The sequence below is a fragment of the Lethenteron reissneri genome, chromosome 45, assembly GCF_015708825.2.
Source record: "Lethenteron reissneri isolate LAM-NWPU_2019-01 chromosome 45, ASM1570882v1, whole genome shotgun sequence".
In the NCBI taxonomy this organism is placed as follows: domain Eukaryota; kingdom Metazoa; phylum Chordata; class Hyperoartia; order Petromyzontiformes; family Petromyzontidae; genus Lethenteron; species Lethenteron reissneri.
In genome coordinates, this window is record NC_083823.1 from 1,077,353 (window position 1) to 1,098,545 (window position 21,193).

General features: G+C 55.0%; 1 protein-coding gene across 2 annotated transcripts in view; it reads left to right on the plus strand.

Moving 5' to 3' along the window:
• The first annotated feature begins 1,290 nt into the window (after positions 1-1,290).
• Positions 1,291-21,193, plus strand: part of LOC133353920 (glypican-6-like) — a 120,792-nt gene continuing 100,889 nt past the window's right edge. For both annotated transcript variants that reach the window (XM_061570429.1, XM_061570430.1), the window contains exon 1: positions 1,291-1,995. In XM_061570429.1, the coding sequence (XP_061426413.1) occupies positions 1,749-1,995 (247 nt within the window). In that variant the 5' untranslated portion in view covers positions 1,291-1,748. The remainder of the gene's footprint in view (positions 1,996-21,193) is intronic.

Below are 21,193 nucleotides of genomic sequence, written 5' to 3' on the forward strand. Positions count from 1 at the left end.
CTCATTCCATTGTTCCCCAAACGCGCACACTGCTGCACGTCGAACACCCTCGGACTGTATTGGCAATACTTTATAACCAACAGACGCTACTTAATTGGTAAAGCATTAAGCACGTACGTACGTCGAACTTCTTTCGCACCGTACCTAGCCAACCGTGCTAATCAAGCTAACGTACAACAGCCACGCGATGTCAGCAGCCTGGTGAAGGCCCTTTGCCGGAACGTTGCCTTCGTTTTACGGCCTAGCTGCAATCGCAAAGCGAAGGCCTCAAGCCTTGGGGCCACGTGGCCCTGTGGACGGAGGCGCCCCACTCACAAGCAAGAAGGAGTCGCAGTTGCAATCAGGACGGGGGTCGTCGACTCGACCCAACGGCCCCTGTTCCTATGGGGTGCTGTTGGGAGTCTACAGTGCCTGTTGTTTTGGGATATCCTGGTCCCCTTCGGTGAGAACGTGGAATTTGTCTCTGACTGGATTGGGACCTGCGGCAGACACGAACAAGGTCCCATCGCCAGTCTGGACGAGGGAGGCCACTTTTATTTTGAACGTTTTTAAAACAGAACGCAGCAACTGCGCTAAGAACTCGGACAAGCAGCCCTGCCCACCCCTTCCCCCGCCCACTTCACCAACCGGTACTCGCCAGCGTGGTGAAGTATGGCCAAACACCCCCCCCCCTCTTGACCGACAACGGTGGGGGGGGGGGTCGACTTCATCCTCCCGCGGTGGCTTGGCGCAGAGGGGGCTGCAAACGATGGAGGCGCGTGACCGCACGAGAAATTGGCAATTCGGACTTTACAATCTCGGCGGGCGAGGCCCCAGGAAGCTGAATCAGTTCCACAATGAGCACCACCACAGCCTCAGGTCGTTGGTGGTGGTGGTGGCGGCGGTGGTAGCTACAGGACACTGCGAGGCGGGGATGTGAAAACGAACCAGAGGCAAACAACGTGAAGAATCCGCAGCGCGTTATGTACGCGAGACAAACCAGAACGAACTTTGTTCAAACGGCACATTAAACCACGGCGACTCGGGGTGTAATCACAGCAGCAGCAGCACGGGCAGCTCTATAACAACAATAATCATTATTATACACTGGGAGCACGCCGCAACCGCCCTGTCGCGGTTTACACGACTGGACGACAATTGGCAAAGTGGAGAAGTCTCATCGGACCTTGCGTCAAGGCGAGCACAGGGGCCGCTGTGCCCACGCAGAGGAGAGTGCAGGGGGGGGGGGGCAGGGGGGGGAGAGGAACCAAAGGGAGGGAGGGAGATGCGAAGTGGGTGGGAAAGTGGGATTCGAGCTATCGGCGATCCGTGTGAGCGCGACATTCAGAGCAGAGGCACGGAGCGATCCGCCTTAATTGAGTCCACAAAGGGAGGGAGCCAAGCCCGCAGCGGACGCGCTCGTGCTGTCGAGTGCGACTACAAAGAGAGGCTGTTGCCCGAAACGTCGTTTATCATATATCTTGTTTCCTTTTAAGGCGGTGTTATCGACGAGCGAGTGGTGTTTTTTTTTTGCGTGACTCGAGTACGGCAGGAGGTGTGACATCTCGCACGCACGACGGCCACACGGTAACCGCTGGGAGCATCATCATTGTTCCTCCACCCGCACGCACGCACGGCGTGCACGGCACGACACCTCGCACGGCAGCTCTCGCGGAGAGCCACTCGTCCAGCGCGCCTCGAGTCGCCGTCCCAGCGAGGAGGAGGAGGAGGCACAGCGAGACGCACGCGGAGGAGACGGCACCACGACGATGTCGTCTCGCGTCCACTCGGCTCTCTCGCCGCCGCTGTCTTGCCTGGGCTACGGGCAGCATCAGCTGCTGCTGCATCGTCAGCTGCTGCTCCTGCTACTGCTGCCGGCACTGCTGCTGTTGGGGGGCTCCGGCGTGACCGCTGCCGGGGATGCCGCGGGCTCGGCGCGGACTTGCGGGGCGGTGCGCCAAGCGTACGCGGCGCGGGGGCTCCCTGCCAGGGGGGTCCCTTCCCACGAGATGGCGGGTGAGTGGAGTGTGTGGGTGTCGGTGGGTGGGTGTCTGTGGGTGTCTCTGTGTGTGTGGGTGTCTGTGGGTGTGTGGGTGTCTGTGGGTGTGGGTGGGTGTCTGTGGGTGTGTGGGTGTCTGTGGGTGTGGGTGGGTGTCTGTCTGTGTGTGGGTGTCTGTGGGCGTGTGGGGGTCTATGTGTGTGTCTGTCTTTGTGTCTGTGTGTGTGTAGGTGTATGTCTGTGTGTGGGCCTCCCCTAGGTCGACTCAGCCTCAAATGAGTACCTGGTGCGAGGTGTAAACATCGCCACTGGGGAGACAAAGGCGGTCGGGCGTGGTGCTGGCCACCCACCCCCTCGTGTACCGTTCCGGCCTTCATAGGTGCTCGCTAACAGCCCCTACAGTCTGTCAAGGGTATACGGGGGATCTTTGTCTTTGTCTGTGTGTCTGTCTATGTGTGGGTGTCTATGTGTGTGTCTGTCTTTGTGTGTGTGTGGGTGTCTGTGTGTGTGTGGGTGTCTGTGTGTGTGTCTGTCTGTGTGTGTGTGGGTGTCTATGGGGAGCGGCAGTGTAGTGGTTAGCGCTACGCTGCGCTACGGACCCGGCGACCCGAGTTCGATTCCCGCTCACGGCCAATATCGGTGACGATTATCTGAACCGGTCCTGGGCCTCCCCTAGGTCGACCCAGCCTCAATTGCGTACCTTGTGCGGTGTCTCAACATCGCCACTGGGGAGACAAAGGCGGGCGGGCGTGGTGTTGGCCACCCACCCCCTCGTGTGCCGTGCCGGCCTTCACAGCTGCTGCTCGCTAACAGCACTTGCCCCTCCAGTCTGTTGAGGCTACACGGCGGCGTGCGGGGGGGGGGATCTTTGTCTTTGTAATGTGGTCTGTGCGTGAGTTGGGGCTGCCATCAAGCCAGCAGTGGATAGAGAATGACTTGATGATACCACAGCTGTCAACACACACGGTTTAGCCCGAATTCTTGTCAAGGGACATTGCGTTTTCACGTCCATACGGCAGACAGCCGTTTCAATACGGACACAAAGAATGTGTTTTGTCTGTTTGTGTACCTCGCTTGTGATGGGACTTTGCAGGATGAACGCTGAGATTTATAAGGGACACGGGGTGACCAATAAGGTCTGAGTTGGCCTGTAATAAGGTAGGGCACTGATAAGGGGTTGACAGGTTTGTGATATACGTGATATGTATACACACGCAGAGTAAACATTAACGTCATCGTGGAGCGTATAAATAACACTTCATAAGCCGCCTATTCACTGACTCCCCACTTCTGTGCCAATATACACCCCCACCCCCCAGCAAACATGTGTCGTTGATTTAAATACAATGGCAGACATGCAAGACACATGTATGTACGACTCCTTGTCAATCGCAAGTCCTGTCGGGCACGAGGGGAGGAGGGGTCGTTGTGGCCATACTTCACCAAGCAGGTCCGTGCGGGTGCGGGTTGTTCAGACAGCGCTGGCCACTGCTGATTGCCGCCGTGGCCGGGAATTGAATTCAGGTGGTCGGGCTCACAGAGTGGCGGTGCGCGCACCGCAGCCCGGCAACTGCTGCTGCTGCTGCTCGAGGTCGCACCGCACGCGCCGTTCACGGGAGTTGTTCACGGGAGGTGTTCACGGGAGTTGTTCACGGGAGTTGTTCACGGGAGTTGTTCACGGGAGGTGTTCACGAGAGTTGTTCACGGGAGTTGTTCACGGGAGGTGTTCACGGGAGTTGTTCACGGGAGTTGTTCACGGGAGTTGTTCACGGGAGGTGTTCACGGGAGGTGTTCACGAGAGTTGTTCACGGGAGTTGTTCACGGGCGGTGTTCACGGGAGGTGTTCACGAGAGTTGTTCACGGGAGTTGTTCACGGGCGGTGTTCACGGGAGGTGTTCACGAGAGTTGTTCACGGGAGTTGTTTACGGGAGTTGCTTCACGGGCTGTGTTCACGGGAGTTGTTTACGGGAGTTGTTCACGGGAGTTGTTCACGGGAGGTGTTCACCGGAGTTGTTCACGGGAGTTGTTCACGGGAGGTGTTCACCGGAGTTGTTCACGGGAGTTGTTCACGGGAGTTGTTCACGGGAGGTGTTCACGGGAGTTGTTCACGGGAGTTGTTCACCGGAGATGTTCACGGGCGGTGTTCACGGGAGTTGTTCACGGGAGTTGTTCACGGGAGTTGTTCACGGGTGGTGTTCACGGGAGTTGTTCACGAGAGTTGTTCACGGGAGTTGTTCACGGGTAACAGAGTCGTTGAGACGAGCGCGCCGCGTCGGCGTCTCGTCGCTTGAAACTTGCATGAGACGCGTGCCCACTGCGCGTCTCCACCGCCACCGCCGTCGTCATCATCGTCGGTGCCGTCACCTCGCGAAGCGGCCATCGGTCCCAACGAATTCCCACCGCGACGTCCGCGTTCCCGCACACGACTCATCCCCCCCCTCCGTCCTTTGGCTGCCATTCCATCGCCGGTCTCGTCCACAGGACATCGCTCCCTCGACGTCGTCGTGGTCTGCCCACGACGGCTTGCCGCCCTTGGCGGCGTGGCGCCTCCGGGTTTTGCCTTTTGGTTTCCCCTCTTTCTCTTTCTCTCGGTGCAGAACTCGGAGTTCGCGCGAGCTCCGTGTTCTGTGCCCCACGTCGCGCGCTTTCCGAGCCGTACGCCGCAGCCGGAGCTGTGGTTAGTCGACGCGTCAATGAGACGTGGACACGCGCGCACGCCTCGCTGTGTGCGTTGGAATACGCACGGCATTGGAATACGCCGATAACATTTTTCTCGCGGCAACGACAACAACAACAACCACCACTTCCATCCTGTTCTCGTTCGCTTCTTTATTTTATTTTAATTACAATCTGCTTTTCATAATTGTCTGGGGTATACTTGGCATATTATGATCCGCTGTCAAATTACAGACGATGCATTCCTCGAGAAAATTGTTAAATATTTAGCACGCACACTCTCTTATTACTACACATTGGTAACTATTTAGCACACACACTCTTGTATTACTACTATACTACTACGACGCTCGTTTGCCCAGGAAAACGACAGTGAGCCTCACGTCTCTTTTTCAGAAGGGTCCTGCCAGGTCTTCGCAGTAAGTAGGGGGCGACGATTGCCGAGTGCGATGCTAATTGAGTGACTTGCGGTGTAATTCTTCCAATTAGGACCAGGACGTCAGCGCGCACACAGCGGCCTGCTGCTTACACACGACGTCGCCTGACCTTTACCATCCACCGCGTGGCACAAGATGCACGCTTTTTAAAGGTCACTGCAGTTGCAGCAATAACCAGGGCGGGCCGCCGGATTCGAACCGTGACGCTCGGCAACACGCGGCGACCGGCGCTACCGCTGGGGCTGTCACCGCCCCGACGTGTGCGGTGCATCGCTGCGGTGCCGATTGTCAATTCTTGCCGACGGCGAAATATTAGCGGCGAGTGAGATACCTGAAGCAGCTCTGGGTTCCCTCCCGCCCCCTTCACCAACTCGCAGCGACCAGCGCGGTGCAGTGTGGTCAAAGCAACACCCGTGACCGACATGGCATGTGGAGACTTTCATCCAGCAGTGCTTTGACAAAAGGGTCATCAGTTATTTCACTACTACTATTACTATTATTCAAAGTTGACTTCTTCAGTCAGGTCACGTATTGATCTGGCCAAATGTGTGTTGCTGACACCCTCCACCACCCAACGCATCCAAGCACATTGTGTCAGGTCGGTGAGGTTTGAACGACGCCAAAATGTGGCCGGATCGTTCCGTGGCCCGACCCAGACATCATACTCTGTGAATTGTAACATTTGGCTGTGAAACCCTTTGTTACAACTCGGATGTGGGGTTTGCACTAAATGCTGCCTTTAGGAGACTTGGAGCCAAGGGAGAACAAATAAATGGCAGTAGTGGTCAATAAATCTCACCGTGCTGTCCCCTGCTGGTGAAGAAAGGGCTCACTGCTCCACCGATCGATCGACCGCTTGATTGATTGATTGATAGCGAGTGGCCAGTGACCGCTAGTGGCAATGGCTTGAGTCCGGCGTGGTTTTGCACATTTTATGTTGCCCCCTTCGATTTTCGCAGGAGGCATGACTCCAGGGAGTCACAAATCTGACACACCTGGGTGGCGGTGGCGGTGGTGGTGGTGGGTGGGGGCGGGCGGGCGGGTCAGATTTGGGGTTGGTTGCCGAGCAAGATGCATTGGCGTCCGATATCTCTCGCGCAGTTAATCGTTCCCCTTGTTACGTCTGCCTCTCGGAAAAGTGCGGTCAAGTTTATAGCGCGGTCGGGCGGGCGGGCGGGCTGGCGGGCTGGTGCCTGCGGTCCAAGCGTGATGGAGGCAAAGCAGCGGCGAATCTCGTGGAGTTTTTCGCGAAACTCCCCGATCGCGATGAGGGGGGAGATTGCAGCCGAGGTGGGGCGATAGACTGGGGGCTCGCCAAGCTGTGGTGCGCGAATACTCATTTCTTTGTTGTTGTTGCTGAAATGATCAAACACAAACGCTGACGCTTGGTGCGATCCGCGTTTCGTCTGCCACGCGGTCCGCTCCCGCCCACCGGTGTGCGTGAAGAAAGACCACCACTGCCATTAAAACTGTAAACAATTTTTTATTTTACCAGGTAAGGCTCACTGAGCTATGTCGCTGGGTCTTTTAGAAGTGGCCTGGCCACCACAAATGATGGCTTATCATCGTGTGGAAATGTATAGCAGCCAAATACTCTTGAACGCGTGATGTTGATTTTAAATGTGGAGGGAAAAACCGGAGGACTCGGAGAAAAATCCACGTGACCACGGGGAGAGAGACACGCAAACTCCAAATACACAGCAGCTGTCAGGGTCGGGATCGAACCCACATTTTTCACTTAACTATAATAATTTAGGATGAGGGGGGCTGAGAATTCAGCATGGGGGATGATGGAGTGATGGGGGCACACTCCCCTAACCACCCCAAAGTTACAGGACTGCCTTGGGTAAGGTCGCCACCTTTACCACAGACCAGACTCGAATATATTCCCCAGTCAGTTCAAGGCCCCTTCAAGACGACGCAGTCCGTCGTGGGTAACATCCAACACGGCGCCACCACGTCTCGGATGCTACACTCAGGCGGGTCCAGGTCAACGGTAGCGCCCGCACAGGTGAGGGCACCCACGCCTCGTTAGTGCTCGCCTTCCGCGCCCCGCCGACGATCGTCAGCGTTGGGGCCGATTCGGTCGGAGGCCACGTGAACGTTTCGTGAATTGCAGGGCGGAGGGGTCGCGCACGTGCCCAAGTGAATAATGCGCAATCTGCATCGTTAGTGTCATTGCGAGCGCGATATTTGCCAAAGGGCAGATGGGGAGCAGTGACACGGGGCGCCGCCTTACGTTCTCACGGCGGCTGCCAGCCACCGAGAGCGTCCGTGTTGCTGGGCAAGCCGCACGTCGTCAACGCCGTGCAGGTACGGGACCCGGCGTCTGCGCCGCGCGCTCCCGCGGCGTCACGAGCGACGAGCCGCGATCCAGAGGTCGCCGCTTCGACGCGACCTCCTGGCGTGGCAGCTGAACCCACCCCCCCCCCCCCCCCACCGTAGTTGGTCACTCGGCCGGTCGCACGCGGTGGGGTAAAGTGTGGGCACTCCCGCCTCGTCCAAGACAACTGGGCAGCGTGGAAGAGTAGACCAAAACACCCCTCCAGAGGGCCTCTGCCGTGCTCGCTCTCGTGGCGGGCCTCCCGCCAGCAGTGGCGTGAGCGGGCAATTGCAGGGTTGCGCCTTTGCCTCGTGCTGCTGCTGCTGACCCCGTTGTTGACGCGATGTCCACTCCACGTGCCCTTCGGGAGGGCGCCCAGTCCATCGGTGGCGTGGCACTGCCACGGATTTAAACTTTCAGTGGGGACGGGGGGGGGGGGGGCAGGGGGGGCTGTCTCGAGGGTTGCCGCCACCTCTGCTTGTGGTGTTCCCGGGGTTGTCGTGGTTAATCTGTAAGTCTCCCCCGGGGCATGACGAGTTCTTATGTTTGACTTGGCCAGCAATCAACCTCTGTGGCATCATCATTAGAGAACTACATTATTATTATTATTGAACACATCGTGTGGCGATGCTGTACTGGCAGTGGTGCACAACAAAAAAACACAACAACAAAAACACAACAACAACAATTAATACAAGAACAAAAAACACAACAACAACAATTAATACAACAACAAAAACACAACAACAACAATTAATACAACAACAAAAACACAACAACAACAACAGCAATTAATACAACAACAAAAACACAACAACAACAATTAATACAACAACAAAAACACAACAACAACAATTAATACAACAACAAAAAACACAACAACAACAACAACTTATACAACAACAAAACACAACAACAACAATTAATACAACAACAAAAACACAACACCAAGAAAACTCAACACATTGGTCAATACACCGCTCCCCTTAAAGGGGAACTCGGCACTGCACAGCAGAGTGCCGCAGGCCCCCCTTCCTGACGGCACGATGCATGTGCCCCAAGCTCGATTGTCCATTCTGTAAAGAACCGACCAGTGGACCCCTGCTCTTCTGTGTCGAGCTCGGCGTCCTGAACCCCTCCCGCACCTCCGATTAGCGTGGTCGGCTACGCGCAGTGCGAAAGAAGTTCAAGGTTCATAAAGTAAAAACGTGTGTGTGATTTGTGGAGTTTCCGTGCGTTTATAGTGGCCGTAGGGCTGCACGCACATGCACACAAACACCGCACGTGCTGGCGTTTGGCCGATTTGCATGAATCTAGTTTCAGGTTTTTTCCCCAAGAGGTGATTGGGAAGGGTTTTTCTGTTTTGGTCTTTCACGGGGGGTTTTCAAGTTTTTCCTTGCCCCACTGAGACATTTTAGCATTTTAACACGTAGCAGGCTTTTGTGACCAATATCATCCATAATAGGTCATTTTTCCAGTCTGCGTAAATATATAAATGTGTCTTTAAAACTCACCACCACCCAACACAGCCAACTAGTAAGGGTTGTCACGTAAACAGAACGTGCCAATTCGTCACTAGTACAGCACTAACCGGTGTGTTGGAGAGCCAAGCCACAACATTTACAATCTGACTACGACGTTTCGCCAGTAATTTGCATTTATGATGAACCAGATGATCAACATCAACCCTTGGCGCCGTCGCTGGCAGGCGATTTTGGAGTAAATTAAATTTTAATGACAAAGCCATCCCGCTGGGGAAATTACAGCTGATGAGAATAATATGGCAGATTTAGTTCATTTCGGATTTATTTTCTTCGCAAGACGACGTTTCATCTCGTTTCTTATTGTGTTAATAAAAAATAATATATTTGCCAGCGAATATATCAGGATCAAGGGACGGATTTTTGAGAACCGGGGTGATAGCTGCTACCTTGAGTTCTGATTCTAACACTAAAGAGCGTGGAGATTAATGAATAGTTTTTGTAAGAAATGGAATTAAAATTGCTGAACATGGAATGATCAATCCAGAAGGCAATGGTATCGATGGTGACAGGTGTTTTCTTTTGTAAAGTTTGTGAATAATGTTAACAATGTCCTTTCAGAAACTAACGGTGGAAGGTCCAAGCAGGGATGGATAGATGAAGGCCTCAAAGCACAAGATGACACAGACGGGGTTCTGACTGATGATCTGATATTTTGTACTTTTTGATAGAAATAAGAAATACATTTCTCCCATTGAATCACCGATGTAGATGTAGTGAAGGATTTATTTTTTATGATAGAGAAGATAATTAATTGTTTCGTATAATTTAGTTAAGTCTCCCTCGGCTTCGTTGACAAGCCTAGCATAATCGTCAGTTTTGGCTTGATAATCAATATATGATATGCTTGCAATTGATTGTTCCGGATCTGTAAATGAACTTCAAGACCAGTTGATCTCCACTGCCTCTCTAAGCAACGTCCAGCTGTTTTGTTGATCATGCACATGAGTTGTGTACCACGGAGCTGAAGAAGATTGTGTCGACTAAATAGTTTTGTGAAAGGATAAATATTGTTAACTACTTCTGATAATGTTTGATTATAGTGGTTCACAGAAGGTACATCAGGAGTAAGGAAAGTCGGATTTTTAAAAATCAAGAATGTGCGAAGAGAGTCGAGCAGGTGAGATATGATTATAAGACCGATAAGAAAAGGTGGTGACATCAGGTGGAGGATTTGTAAGGCAGGCAGACAGATCAATGCGGCAGTGGTCACTGTGAACCACAGAGGAGATTAAGGAAACAGTAATTGCAATGTTGTTTGAGATTACCAGATCTAAGATATTGCCTTTCGAATGAGTAGGAGAATAAATAGATTGAGTCGGTCCAAGGGTACCAAGAATGGACAGAATGCAAATGCAGAAGGATCTTTAGGGTTATCTATATGTAAATTTAAATCACCAACAATTATATTACCAGAGCGGAAGACAGTGAGCCGTGATACGTAATCTGTGAAGTCCTACATAAAGCCACAATGAGCCTTAGGTGGGTGGTAGAATATACACAGCTTCAGATGCGGAAAGGATGATAAGTGAAGGTGGGTGCAGCTGGACAGTTTCATATTCACGAATTTGAAATGATCTTCTTGGTTCTTTCGGTAAAGTCACGTAGAAGGGAAATAACAAAAATAAAATAAAAACATAATAAAATACAATTCTCAATTTTATTTTTATTATTTTATTATTTCCCTTCTACGTGACTTTACCGAAAGAATCAAGAAGATGAATCCCTGTAGTCACGAAAGCTTTAAATCGGAATTTGAAATGAGATTTAGCAATCGCAACCACACCACCACCCCAACATGATGGCCGCGCACATTCAAAGAAGTGGTAAACCTTGGAGGAACCGATTCAAGAAAATGGACCAATATCTGATGGCGAATGCCACGTTTCAGTCAGGCAGAGAATGTACGTAGTACTCTCCACAAGAATATCATTAATATAATCAGTGTTTTATTATTAATGGACCCAATGTTTAATAGGGATCACCTAACAGTCGTTGGGAATCAGTGGGGTTTGGTGGAGACGGGGATTACAATTTTGTGGAAGAGACCTTCGATTCCTGCGCGGCTGTGGATGAGAGTACGTCTTCATCAAGGTGGGTATGTCATAGTTTAAACCTCGACCGCGGTCAGAATGAATTCTGTGTTGATTGCTTTGTCTGGGCGGTTCACTTGATGGGTACAGCGTTTGACCGCGCCGCCACCAGAGTGCGGAGCTTTTGGTCGTCGTCTTAACATTCCCGGCATTTGACAAGCGCCGTGGACGTGGAAGCCAGGTCGATGTGAAGTATACTTCAGTCCCAGCAACAACAAAAAGACTCACGGGTGTAACTCGTTGCCGCACTTCAGAAGTAGGTGACGATTGCTGGCGTATAAGCAGCCCAAAACCAACTAGCCACTGGCAGAGCAGCCAAATTGGTTCAGCCAAGATATTGGCTTTTCATGTAATTTTTTACGCTTGACATAATTCCCCACTCGTTTATTTTTATGCACCCCCCCGCCCCATTCCCCCGTCCTCTTCCCACCACGCTTCGCGCAGCTCGTGATGAATCATCTGCGCGAGTATTTGCCGCCCCTCTCTGCTACGGAGGCCTGTGATCTCGTCATCTCGCCGAGGAGGAGTAGGGGAGGGGGTTTTAGTCGAATCGACCGACCCTCACCTGGTTTAAATAAAACCAACGTTTGATTTATTGAACCGCGCTCGCATCGACGTTGCCGACGCATTAGGAGGAGTGGGATTAAAGGGGGAGGAGATGTTCAGGGTGAGGACGACTTCGCCGCGACGCTCGCCACGCGGAGACCTCTCCCGGACTGGGCGAGTAGGAGTCGTTCATCGCCTTGCTGACTCTGCAAGAGGACCAAGGCAGATTTTACACAAACTCCTTCACAGCTCGTAGTGCCTGTCCCCAGACTCACAGCGCCTGTTCCCAGACTCACGGCGCCTGTTCCCAGACTCACGGTGCCTGTTCCCAGACTCACGGTGCCTGTTCCCAGACTCATGGTGCCTGTTCCCAGTCTCACGGCGCCTGTTCCCAGACTCACGGTGCCTGTTCCCAGACTCACGGTGCCTGTTCCCAGACTCACGGTGCCTGTTCCCAGACTCACAGCGCCTGTTCCCAGACTCACGGCGCCTGTTCCCAGACTCACGGTGCCTGTTCCCAGACTCACGGTGCCTGTTCCCAGACTCATGGTGCCTGTTCCCAGTCTCACGGCGCCTGTTCCCAGACTCACGGTGCCTGTTCCCAGACTCACGGTGCCTGTTCCCAGACTCACGGTGCCTGTTCCCAGACTCACAGCGCCTGTTCCCAGACTCACGGCGCCTGTTCCCAGTCTCACGGCGCCTGTTCCCAGACTCACGGCGCCTGTTCCCAGACTCACGGTGCCTGTTCCCAGACTCACGGCGCCTGTTCCCAGACTCACGGTGCCTGTTCCCAGACTCACGGCGCCTGTTCCCAGTCTCACGGCCCCTGTTCCCAGTCTCACGGCGCCTGTTCCCAGACTCACGGTGCCTGTTCCCAGACTCACGGCGCCTGTTCCCAGACTCACAGTGCCTGTTCCCAGACTCACGGCGCCTGTTCCCAGACTCACGGTGCCTGTTCCCAGACTCACGGCGCCTGTTCCCAGACTCACGGTGCCTGTTCCCAGACTCACGGTGCCTGTTCCCAGTCTCACGGCGCCTGTTCCCAGTCTCACGGCGCCTGTTCCCAGACTCACGGTGCCTGTTCCCAGACTCACGGCGCCTGTTCCCAGACTCACGGCGCCTGTTCCCAGTCTCACGGCGCCTGTTCCCAGACTCACGGCGCCTGTTCCCAGTCTCACGGCGCCTGTTCCCAGACTCACGGCGCCTGTTCCCAGTCTCACGGCGCCTGTTCCCAGACTCACGGTGCCTGTTCCCAGACTCACAGTGCCTGTTCCCAGACTCACGGTGCCTGTTCCCAGACTCACAGTGCCGGTTCCCAGACTCACGGCGTCTGTTCCCAGACTCACGGTGCCTGTTCCCAGACTCACAGTGCCTGTTCCCAGACTCACGGCGTCTGTTCCCAGACTCACGGTGCCTGTTCCCAGTCTCACGGCGCCTGTTCCCAGTCTCACGGCGCCTGTTCCCAGACTCTCAGCGCCTGTTCCCAGACTCACAGCGGTGGACACTTTGTTCGTGCTCACCAACCCGTTGCCTGCGCACGCGGCGACTCCCAGAGCCATAAACGGTCACGGCCGCGAGCGCTAAAAAGGCGCCGCCCCTGCGATGGCCGTCGCACGCCCCTGTCCTGCCGGCCGAGAGAGCCCCCCTCCCCGCCCCGCCAGCGCGACCTCCGTAGAGCGAGCCCCCCTTGTGACAGGGTATTTGGTCTACTCTTCTACGTTGGCAAACGTTCGCGCGCCCGACCTCGTCCGTCGTAGTGGCTGCGCCGTGTCGCTCAGGTGCAGCCCGGCGGGTGTGACGTGCGGAGCGGCCTCGCTCGGCCATCTCACGTTGATGGCCCTCCCTCCCTCCCTCCCTCCCTCCCTCCCTCCCTCCCTCCCTCTCGACTCGGCGTCGCCTCACCTTGGTGGGCTGCCCCCTCTCCCCTCGGGCTCTTGCGCCGAATCCGCACGACGCCAGGAATTTAGAGTGCCGGCTTTGGGTGATGGTTAATAATGCGGCGACAACGGAGCAAACCGCTCGCCAGAGTCTCGTCACACGGAATCGACCGCACGTCGCCCTGAGCGCATTTTATTGACGGTATTCACGCATTTATTTAAACAGTTTTTATTTTAATTACGCGTGCCCGTTGTAGCTGCGCTGTTGCACAGGCGTTGCGGCCAAGGCTTGCTCACAGAGAGCGCGGGTCAAGAGGTTTCATTTCTCATTTCACATCACAAACACACTCCAAGTTCATCCAATTTTGAGTGATATGGGCACATAATGGCCTCAACAACGCCCTTCATGACCCTATCTCGGTACTAATCTTACACCTGATCCCCTAACCAATTCCTTAGTCTTATCCTAACCCCAGCACCGCCTCTTAACTGTATTCCTGATTCCATCCTGATCGCTAAACCCCCATCTGAAATCTTAATCCCAGTTCTTAACCCTCCCCGACGTCCCCATCCCACACCTCAGGCCATAATCCTAACCCTTGACCCTATTTCTAACACGATTCCTGTGGCCCACAGCCCTTAACCACATCTCAAACCTTAACCCCCTGCCTTTGCCCTGACCCCTTCATCCTGTGCCACCCCAACCATCCACAATAGGAAGATGTGGGTCCCATATCTTGGAGGCTAAATGACCCCCCCGCCGCCTCCCCACGCACACACACAGAGAGACACGGCACAACACAGGGGCGTCTTTGTAGATGACGCTTTAGCGCTGGACGTCCGTCTGAGAGAGAGAGAGAGTGCGAGAGAAAAGAGCCTTCACAAGCAAAGCGCCGTCTGGGTGGGCGTCAATGGAGCTCTTCCCACACCCATCCACCCCCCCCCCAAAAAGAAAACTGCCGCTTACCCAAACAAACGAAAGCCCGTGTGGCCTGCAGAGCCGACAGCTGAAAACGACACATTTGCATTAAGCGGCCGACTAAATGGAATCCGCCTCCGAGTTGTTTAAAAGCTAAACCGCCGCTCCCCGCGGCTGAGGGTGTCGCGGGCAGTGGCGGGGGGGGGGGCGAGAGGGGGAGGGCGGCAGCGTTCGTCGCCTAAGCGTCTGCGCGCTGACAGGGCTCCTCTCGGCGTGGACATTCCACGGTGCTGTGGCCGGGCGGTGGGGGGCCCGTTTCCCGGTTCCCGCTGCGAGGAGAATGCGCGCTGACGGCTTCGGCCCCAAGTCGTTTCTCAATTTTTTCCTTCTAAATCAAAACCTTGGCTCGGATGATGCGCCGAGTCGGAGAAGACAACATCCTCGCTTGCCACAAAGCGGGCGGGGGAGAGGGCGCTGGGAAGTTGCGTGTGTCTGTGTGTAAGTTGAACTTCTTTCGCACCGTACGTGGCCAACAGCGCCGCCAGCCGCTGGCGAACTTCCGACATTGTTGGCGGCGGCTGAGTTACGAGCGCCGCTCGCCGCCGCTGTCTCTGCGTCTGATATCGTCGCTTGAATCTCGACGCCGTTTGAGATCGAGCACCCACGAGGACAGATTGAAAAATGTCCGCAACTGCGACCCGGGGCATTGCCTCTGATTCATCGACGTGTTTTGAACTCCTCTCTCTTTCTCTCGCACCCCTCCCCCCCCTTTGGCGCCTCGTTCCCTCCTCCCTTTCATGCGCTTCATTCCTTTTGGCTGCTGCGAGCGCTAATCCCGGATTGTTTGAATGCCAGTCTTGGCCGACAGCAATGGGCCAGCAGTCGGATATTAAAATATAAAACAAATAGCAGCATCTTACGTAAATAAGGGTTAGCTGCACTCAAAACATCCACCGTTTGAGCCATTTCTTGTGTTTTCTTCCCACATTCTAAGTCAGATTTTTTTCTCTCTCAAACAATCACAGAGCAGCGGTGAACCCGAGCCAGTTGCAAATTTCGCATTTTAATGGCGTGGAGGGGGGGGGGGTCAGTCTGTCCAGTCCTCTTGTTTGCTCTGGAAAGCCTGGGTAGGGTTCCCGAGACGGATTTCCATTCGGATCCTACTCGGATCCTTCTCTGTGGACCTTCGAGCCGTGCAGGAGGAAACCCCGAGTGCCCGGGACGGAGGGAGAACCCCGCGCCCCCCACGCCCCCCCACGCGCTACGAAGGAGACAACGCTCCGAATGCGCTCGCCAAGTACGAGTCGACCACGACCCACCTGCCGTGCTGCCCCCCCCCCCCCTGTACAGGAGGCACGAAGGATCACTAAGGATACGGCTCCCAAAGAGGTCCCAGGAATCCGAGCCCCCCCCCCCCCCCCCCCCCCAGTGACCGTCGTCGACTACAATTTGCTTGCCGGTTTGTTTCAGCGTCAATCGACGAAGGGGGTCGCCCCCAACTCCGGAGCCTCCGTCGGTCTCATGGCGCCCACACCCCCCCCCCTCCCCCACACGAAAACAACAAGGCGCAATCTCGAATCGGGATTCTTTGGGTCCTCATTTCGAGAGTTACGTCCCAGGGGTTGGTAAGGACGGAGGGTGGCGCCGTTTATTGACAGCGCTCACGACCAGGAGACCGCTCAGTCCTCCTCGCACTCCTCCTCCGCCTTCTCGTTATCAACGGCGCAACTCGGTGAAAATGTCCCCGTCAAGTGGAATGTATCGTCGCTGTTGTTGCTGCTGCTGCTGTTGTTGTTGAGAGGCGCAGGAATGTTTCTTTGGGCCGGGATCGTTGCGCTTTTGACAGTCCCGTGGAAGCTGCCCATTATTTCGCCCCCACTGCGGAGCCCTTTTGGATAATTAATACCAGAAGGGAGACTTGGCTCTGCGTTGTGGCTCGCTTCCTAGCGCGCTTGGTGAGAAGCGATGACAAACAGACCACGGGGAGCGGAGGGGAGGGAGACGGAAGCACGGAGATGGGCAGAACGGGCAGGCACATGGAGAGACGCGCAGGGCAGGCTGACAAAAGGAGAGAAAGATGGACCGGCAGGCAAACAGGAACACGGACAGACTGGAGACAGTCAGATATGTACGAAACTGTAACGAGATGTGCGTTAGACAGACGGACACATTTAGAGACGGGCAGAAATGCATAGAGAGAGAGTCACAGGGAGACAAAGGGAGAAAGACCTGTACGAAGAGAGAGAGAGAGAGAGCTCGGTGGACAACAGCAGAGAGACACGGAGATGATGCACGGACATGCAGAGACGGGGGGGTTGGAAGAGAGACAAGCTGCCGTTCGCACCGCCACACATGGAGGCACGCCCACAGAGAGAGAGACAGAGACAGACGCAGATGGACACGGGGCGAGAGGGACAGCGAGACGGAGAGGATGGATCAATGGGCAAGGAATTTGAGAGCGAGGCGAGAGAGAGAGAGTGAATCATTCCACCGGATAGCGGAGAGTGAATCACTCCATCTGAAGACCTCTGAGGTTCTGACTTTTCGCCCCTGCCAAAAAAATTCACTCGTTAAACAAAATGCGGAGGCTGTGAGCAATTACACTGACGGGAGGATGTCGCGCGTGTGCGCGTGGTGTATGCGTGTGCACGTGTGCGTGTGGTGTACGCGTGTGCGTGTGGTGTATGCGTGTGCGTGTGCACGTGTGCGCGTGGTGTATGCGTGTGCGTGTGCACGTGTGCTTGTGGTGTATGCGTGTGTGCATGTGGTGTACGCGTGTGAGTGCCGCGCGCGCGAGACCGTGGGTGTTCCCATCCACCCCATCTCTCTGTGGTCAGCAGCAACCCGCTAATGACGATGTAACCGTCTCGAATGTAATGAACTCAATCCGGCCTCTTAGTCGCTGGAAGGGGCCGGCCGGCCTGGTGAGCACGGGCCGGCGTGCGAGTCGCTGCAGGTGGTCGATGACCGCGGTGACGAGATGTCAACTCCCTCGCCTGGTGTGCAGGAGGTCATGGGGTTCGATCCCGGCCCTGACGCCTGCTGCTGTATATTTGGAGTATGCGTGTCTCTCTCACCCGTGGTCGCGTGGATTTTTCTCGCCCCACATTTAGAAACGAGCGTTCAGAGTATGTGGTTGCTATAAAGTTCCACGTGATGAGCCACTTGGTTGCGCTATCTTTTGTGGCCAAGTCGCTTCTGACAAAGAGCTGCATAGCTCAGTGGACTTCACCTGGTAACATAGAACATAGTTTAGTTTTAGAAAGTCTGTATTTTGAGTGCGTTAGTTACCCTTCTTCCAGCAGTTATCCAGGTTCGAACCTGCTTAGCTTCCGAGGTCGGACAGAATCTGGTGCATTGTGGGTGCTTTGGTCATGAGCTACAACCCCCATTACATTGGGACCTCCCGTGGTGCTGTTAAGTGGAACTAAACCATGCGAGGAACCCGCGCGCTCTCTGGCCGTACCACGTGATCCCGCGACGCCACGCAACTCGTCTCGCTCCTAGGCGCGAGCCGGATCTCATCGCTCCATCTCCACGGTGGTCGCGTGCTCGTGCACGTTCACTCCTTAGGCTGCCGTTCCGTCGCCAGTCTTGGCCATTGGACGTCATCCAGTTCTTTAGAACTGCTTTGTGTGTGCGCGTTTGTGTTTTGCTTTTCGCCCTTCCGCCGCGCCACCGATTAGCGCGGTTGGCTACGTACGGTGCGGCAAGAAGTTCAACGTACATACATTCTGGCCACGGTGAATGTTCACGTCTCTGATTTGCGTTTCTGTTGCCTGAGGCACGTGCTCCTATTTCCGACTCTCGGTGTGAATTCAAGCGCACGTCTCTGCGATGATCATTCGTGGAAAGTCTTAGATTCCGTTCTGTGTGCCTTGTCGCCGTCAATATTTCTGATTGAATCGTAATTGCAAAACGCAGTGTTTTAGAAATATATCGCTTATATACTGACACAATATTTATATGAGAATAGGTTTTGCCCTTTTTTTCTGGCAACAAAACAGGTGTTGAGATGTTAAAACACCAAACTGAAACCTTTCACAAGGGATCATGTCTGCATTCACCACAATACTTGTGGTCAGAATGGATAGTGTCTCTGTTTCACAGCAGAGGTAGAGAGGAATCTGTCATAAGATGAGAACCATCTAGATAATAACATTTTACAGTGCCGTGACTCAGGAAAGCACTTCATACAAACTGCGGCGTGGACAAATGAAGAACCGCCTGTCTATTCCCTTAGCAGCGCGGGACTGTGGAGAGGCACACACACACACCTATGAACTCTTTCTGAGCAACACTGTGGCTATAGCAAAGAACTCGCAATGTGAAGGCGATGAGTTTGAGTCCATGTCAGGAATTGGACTCAGACCCATCGACTTGGGTCAGTGCAGACACTGGCCCAAGTCGTCGTCAGCGATTGTTCTGTCCACTGCTGGATGAAGGTCATCCTCGCCACTGCCTACGGTCTCCCAACGGCACCGCAATCTGCGTCCCGCCGTTCCGTCTCCAAGGCGGCCGGGCCCTGTCTGGCGTGCTGCTGGATTGGATGACCTCTCGGCACGCTCATGCGAGCAGCCTCCTTGTCAATCCACTGCTGGATGATGGCCTCTCCACGCCATGTCTGTCACGGGCGGGGGGTCGTTTGACCGTACTTCACCGCGCTGAAGGGGTCAGGACCGGTTAACAACTCACTCGCCACCCACCGATTACGGTGGGTGGAAATCCAACTAGGGTCGCCGGGTTCAATGCGGCAGCTCATTAAGGACTGCGCAAGTGAGGCGCTGGCTACAGAATGAGACGAAAAAAACAACATACTTAGAGCATCCCAAGTGGTTCTCTCCCCGTAATGCGAGTGCAGCGCGCGCAAGTGAAGATTGCACGAGATGACTGCGATAGCTAATAGCGGGCACTTCACACATTTGCTAACGACCTCACGTTCACAATTATTATAATTATTATGATGATTGTCAGCGTTGTCTTTATTTTCATTGGGCAAATTGTTCCCCCGAGCTCCACGACCGCCGCGCTCCAATGAGCCGGGAGGCGCCGTACCCAGGAGGAGGCGGGGGCTGGGGGGGGTGGAGATGCAGCCCCGTCAGCTCCCCCGCCGGGCCCAACGGCGCTCCGGTGTGCCGATCCTGCCGAGCCGCTGGAGAATCGTTTGCGGCGCGCACGCCGCTCGCCAAGCCTCCGGCCGGTTGTCCTCTCGAGGCACCGGCCCGAGTCGCTGCCGTCGCCGTCGCCAGCCATCGCCAGCCGTGTTCCGTCCACGGCTGCACGAAGGCCCTCCGCCTGTACCGTGCGCCAGGCGCTTGTCGCATAGCGCGGGCGAGCTGCTTCCGAGCCGCCGTGGTGTCCGGCAACGCGGGCGACGGTGCGGAGTGTTGCGGTGCAGAATCAGTGCCGCTGGAAATATGGGCTCCCAGAAGGCCGTGGAGCCGATCTGTGGGCTGTGCAAGAAAGAAAATGTAACGCGGAGAGAGATGGTTACCAGCGAGATATGTTGTCTGCTTCTCCGTTTTTAATCAGGGCGCAAACGATTTCTTAAGAGCGTACGCGCCAAACGACGATCTACTGGCTGCGTTCCTACCAAAATCTTCCGTGTAATATTTGTTTGACACACGCGCATGTGCTGTTCATCACAGCAGCGGCGTGGGATATCGTAACCCCACGGCCCACAGTCAACGGGCGAGTTGACACTGACCAGAAGTTTTGGAACGCACACACACGCGCACACAAAGAGGAAATCGGTTTTGCTTGCGTTAGGATTATGGGGATGACAAAAAGGCCAGCGTTTAAAGCCTCGCGCCACGGTTATAGTTACAGTTCAGTGCTTAGTTTACAAAAAAATATAAAGCAGAGCAACTTAAGAGGATAAACAGACGCTCCGTCACCGATGTTTACGCGAGCGCCACACACTTCTGTCACCGCCGTGTCGCGAGGCCGTGGGGAGCCGAGCGTGGTGATTGAGCTGCGCTTCCTGCGTGCCGGCGGAGCGGAGCGCAGGATTTAGCAGGACCTTTCAGAGTCCGCCGAGTGTATATATGAACGTGTATATATTTAATGAGCTGTATTTACAGGACAAGCAGTATTATTATTATATTTTTTTGACGTTTAAATAATGTGTTCACCACGGTTAAGTCGATCGGCGGGTCGTCATGTGTAGTGGGGTAAATTGGGGTTACTCTCCCTCCTCTTTCGGTGACACCTACCTGGTGTGGAAGAGTAGACCAAAGACCCTTGAGAGTGACTCCCTCTCCAGCTGCTTCCCGTGGGAGACGCTTCAGCCAACAGTGGCTTGAGCAAGACATTTTCCGGGCTACTGCCCCTTCACCCCGGTACAACAGATTTGGGCATTTATCTCGGTCGGTCGCGTCCCACGTGTCACGGTTCGTGAAAACGCAGCGTGGCAGCGTGCCAGGAGAAGAGCGCTCTCGCTCGGCGAGCATACACCCGCACGTCGACCGGTAACGGCGACGCTGACCAAGCGGAGTGGGACAGGGGCTCTCTCGCACGTTGACCATTCGTTAACGCCGCCGAGAGGCCGAGCGAGGGACGCGCGGATCGGGGGACAAACGCGGATTGGGGAGGTCGGCGGCATCTGCCGAGGGGGGGCCGAGCGGGCTTGGGCCGGACGCCACCTCCAGGTGTGACGGTGGCCGGTGGCTGCTGAATAAAAGGCAGCGGAGCGAGAGAGCGAGCCCCGAGCGGGGGACCCTGGCACGGAGACGGAGCAACGAGATCGATTTGTGCGCCAGAGTGAGACGGACCACGGTATCGCAGGACCCGCGAGGGGGGTG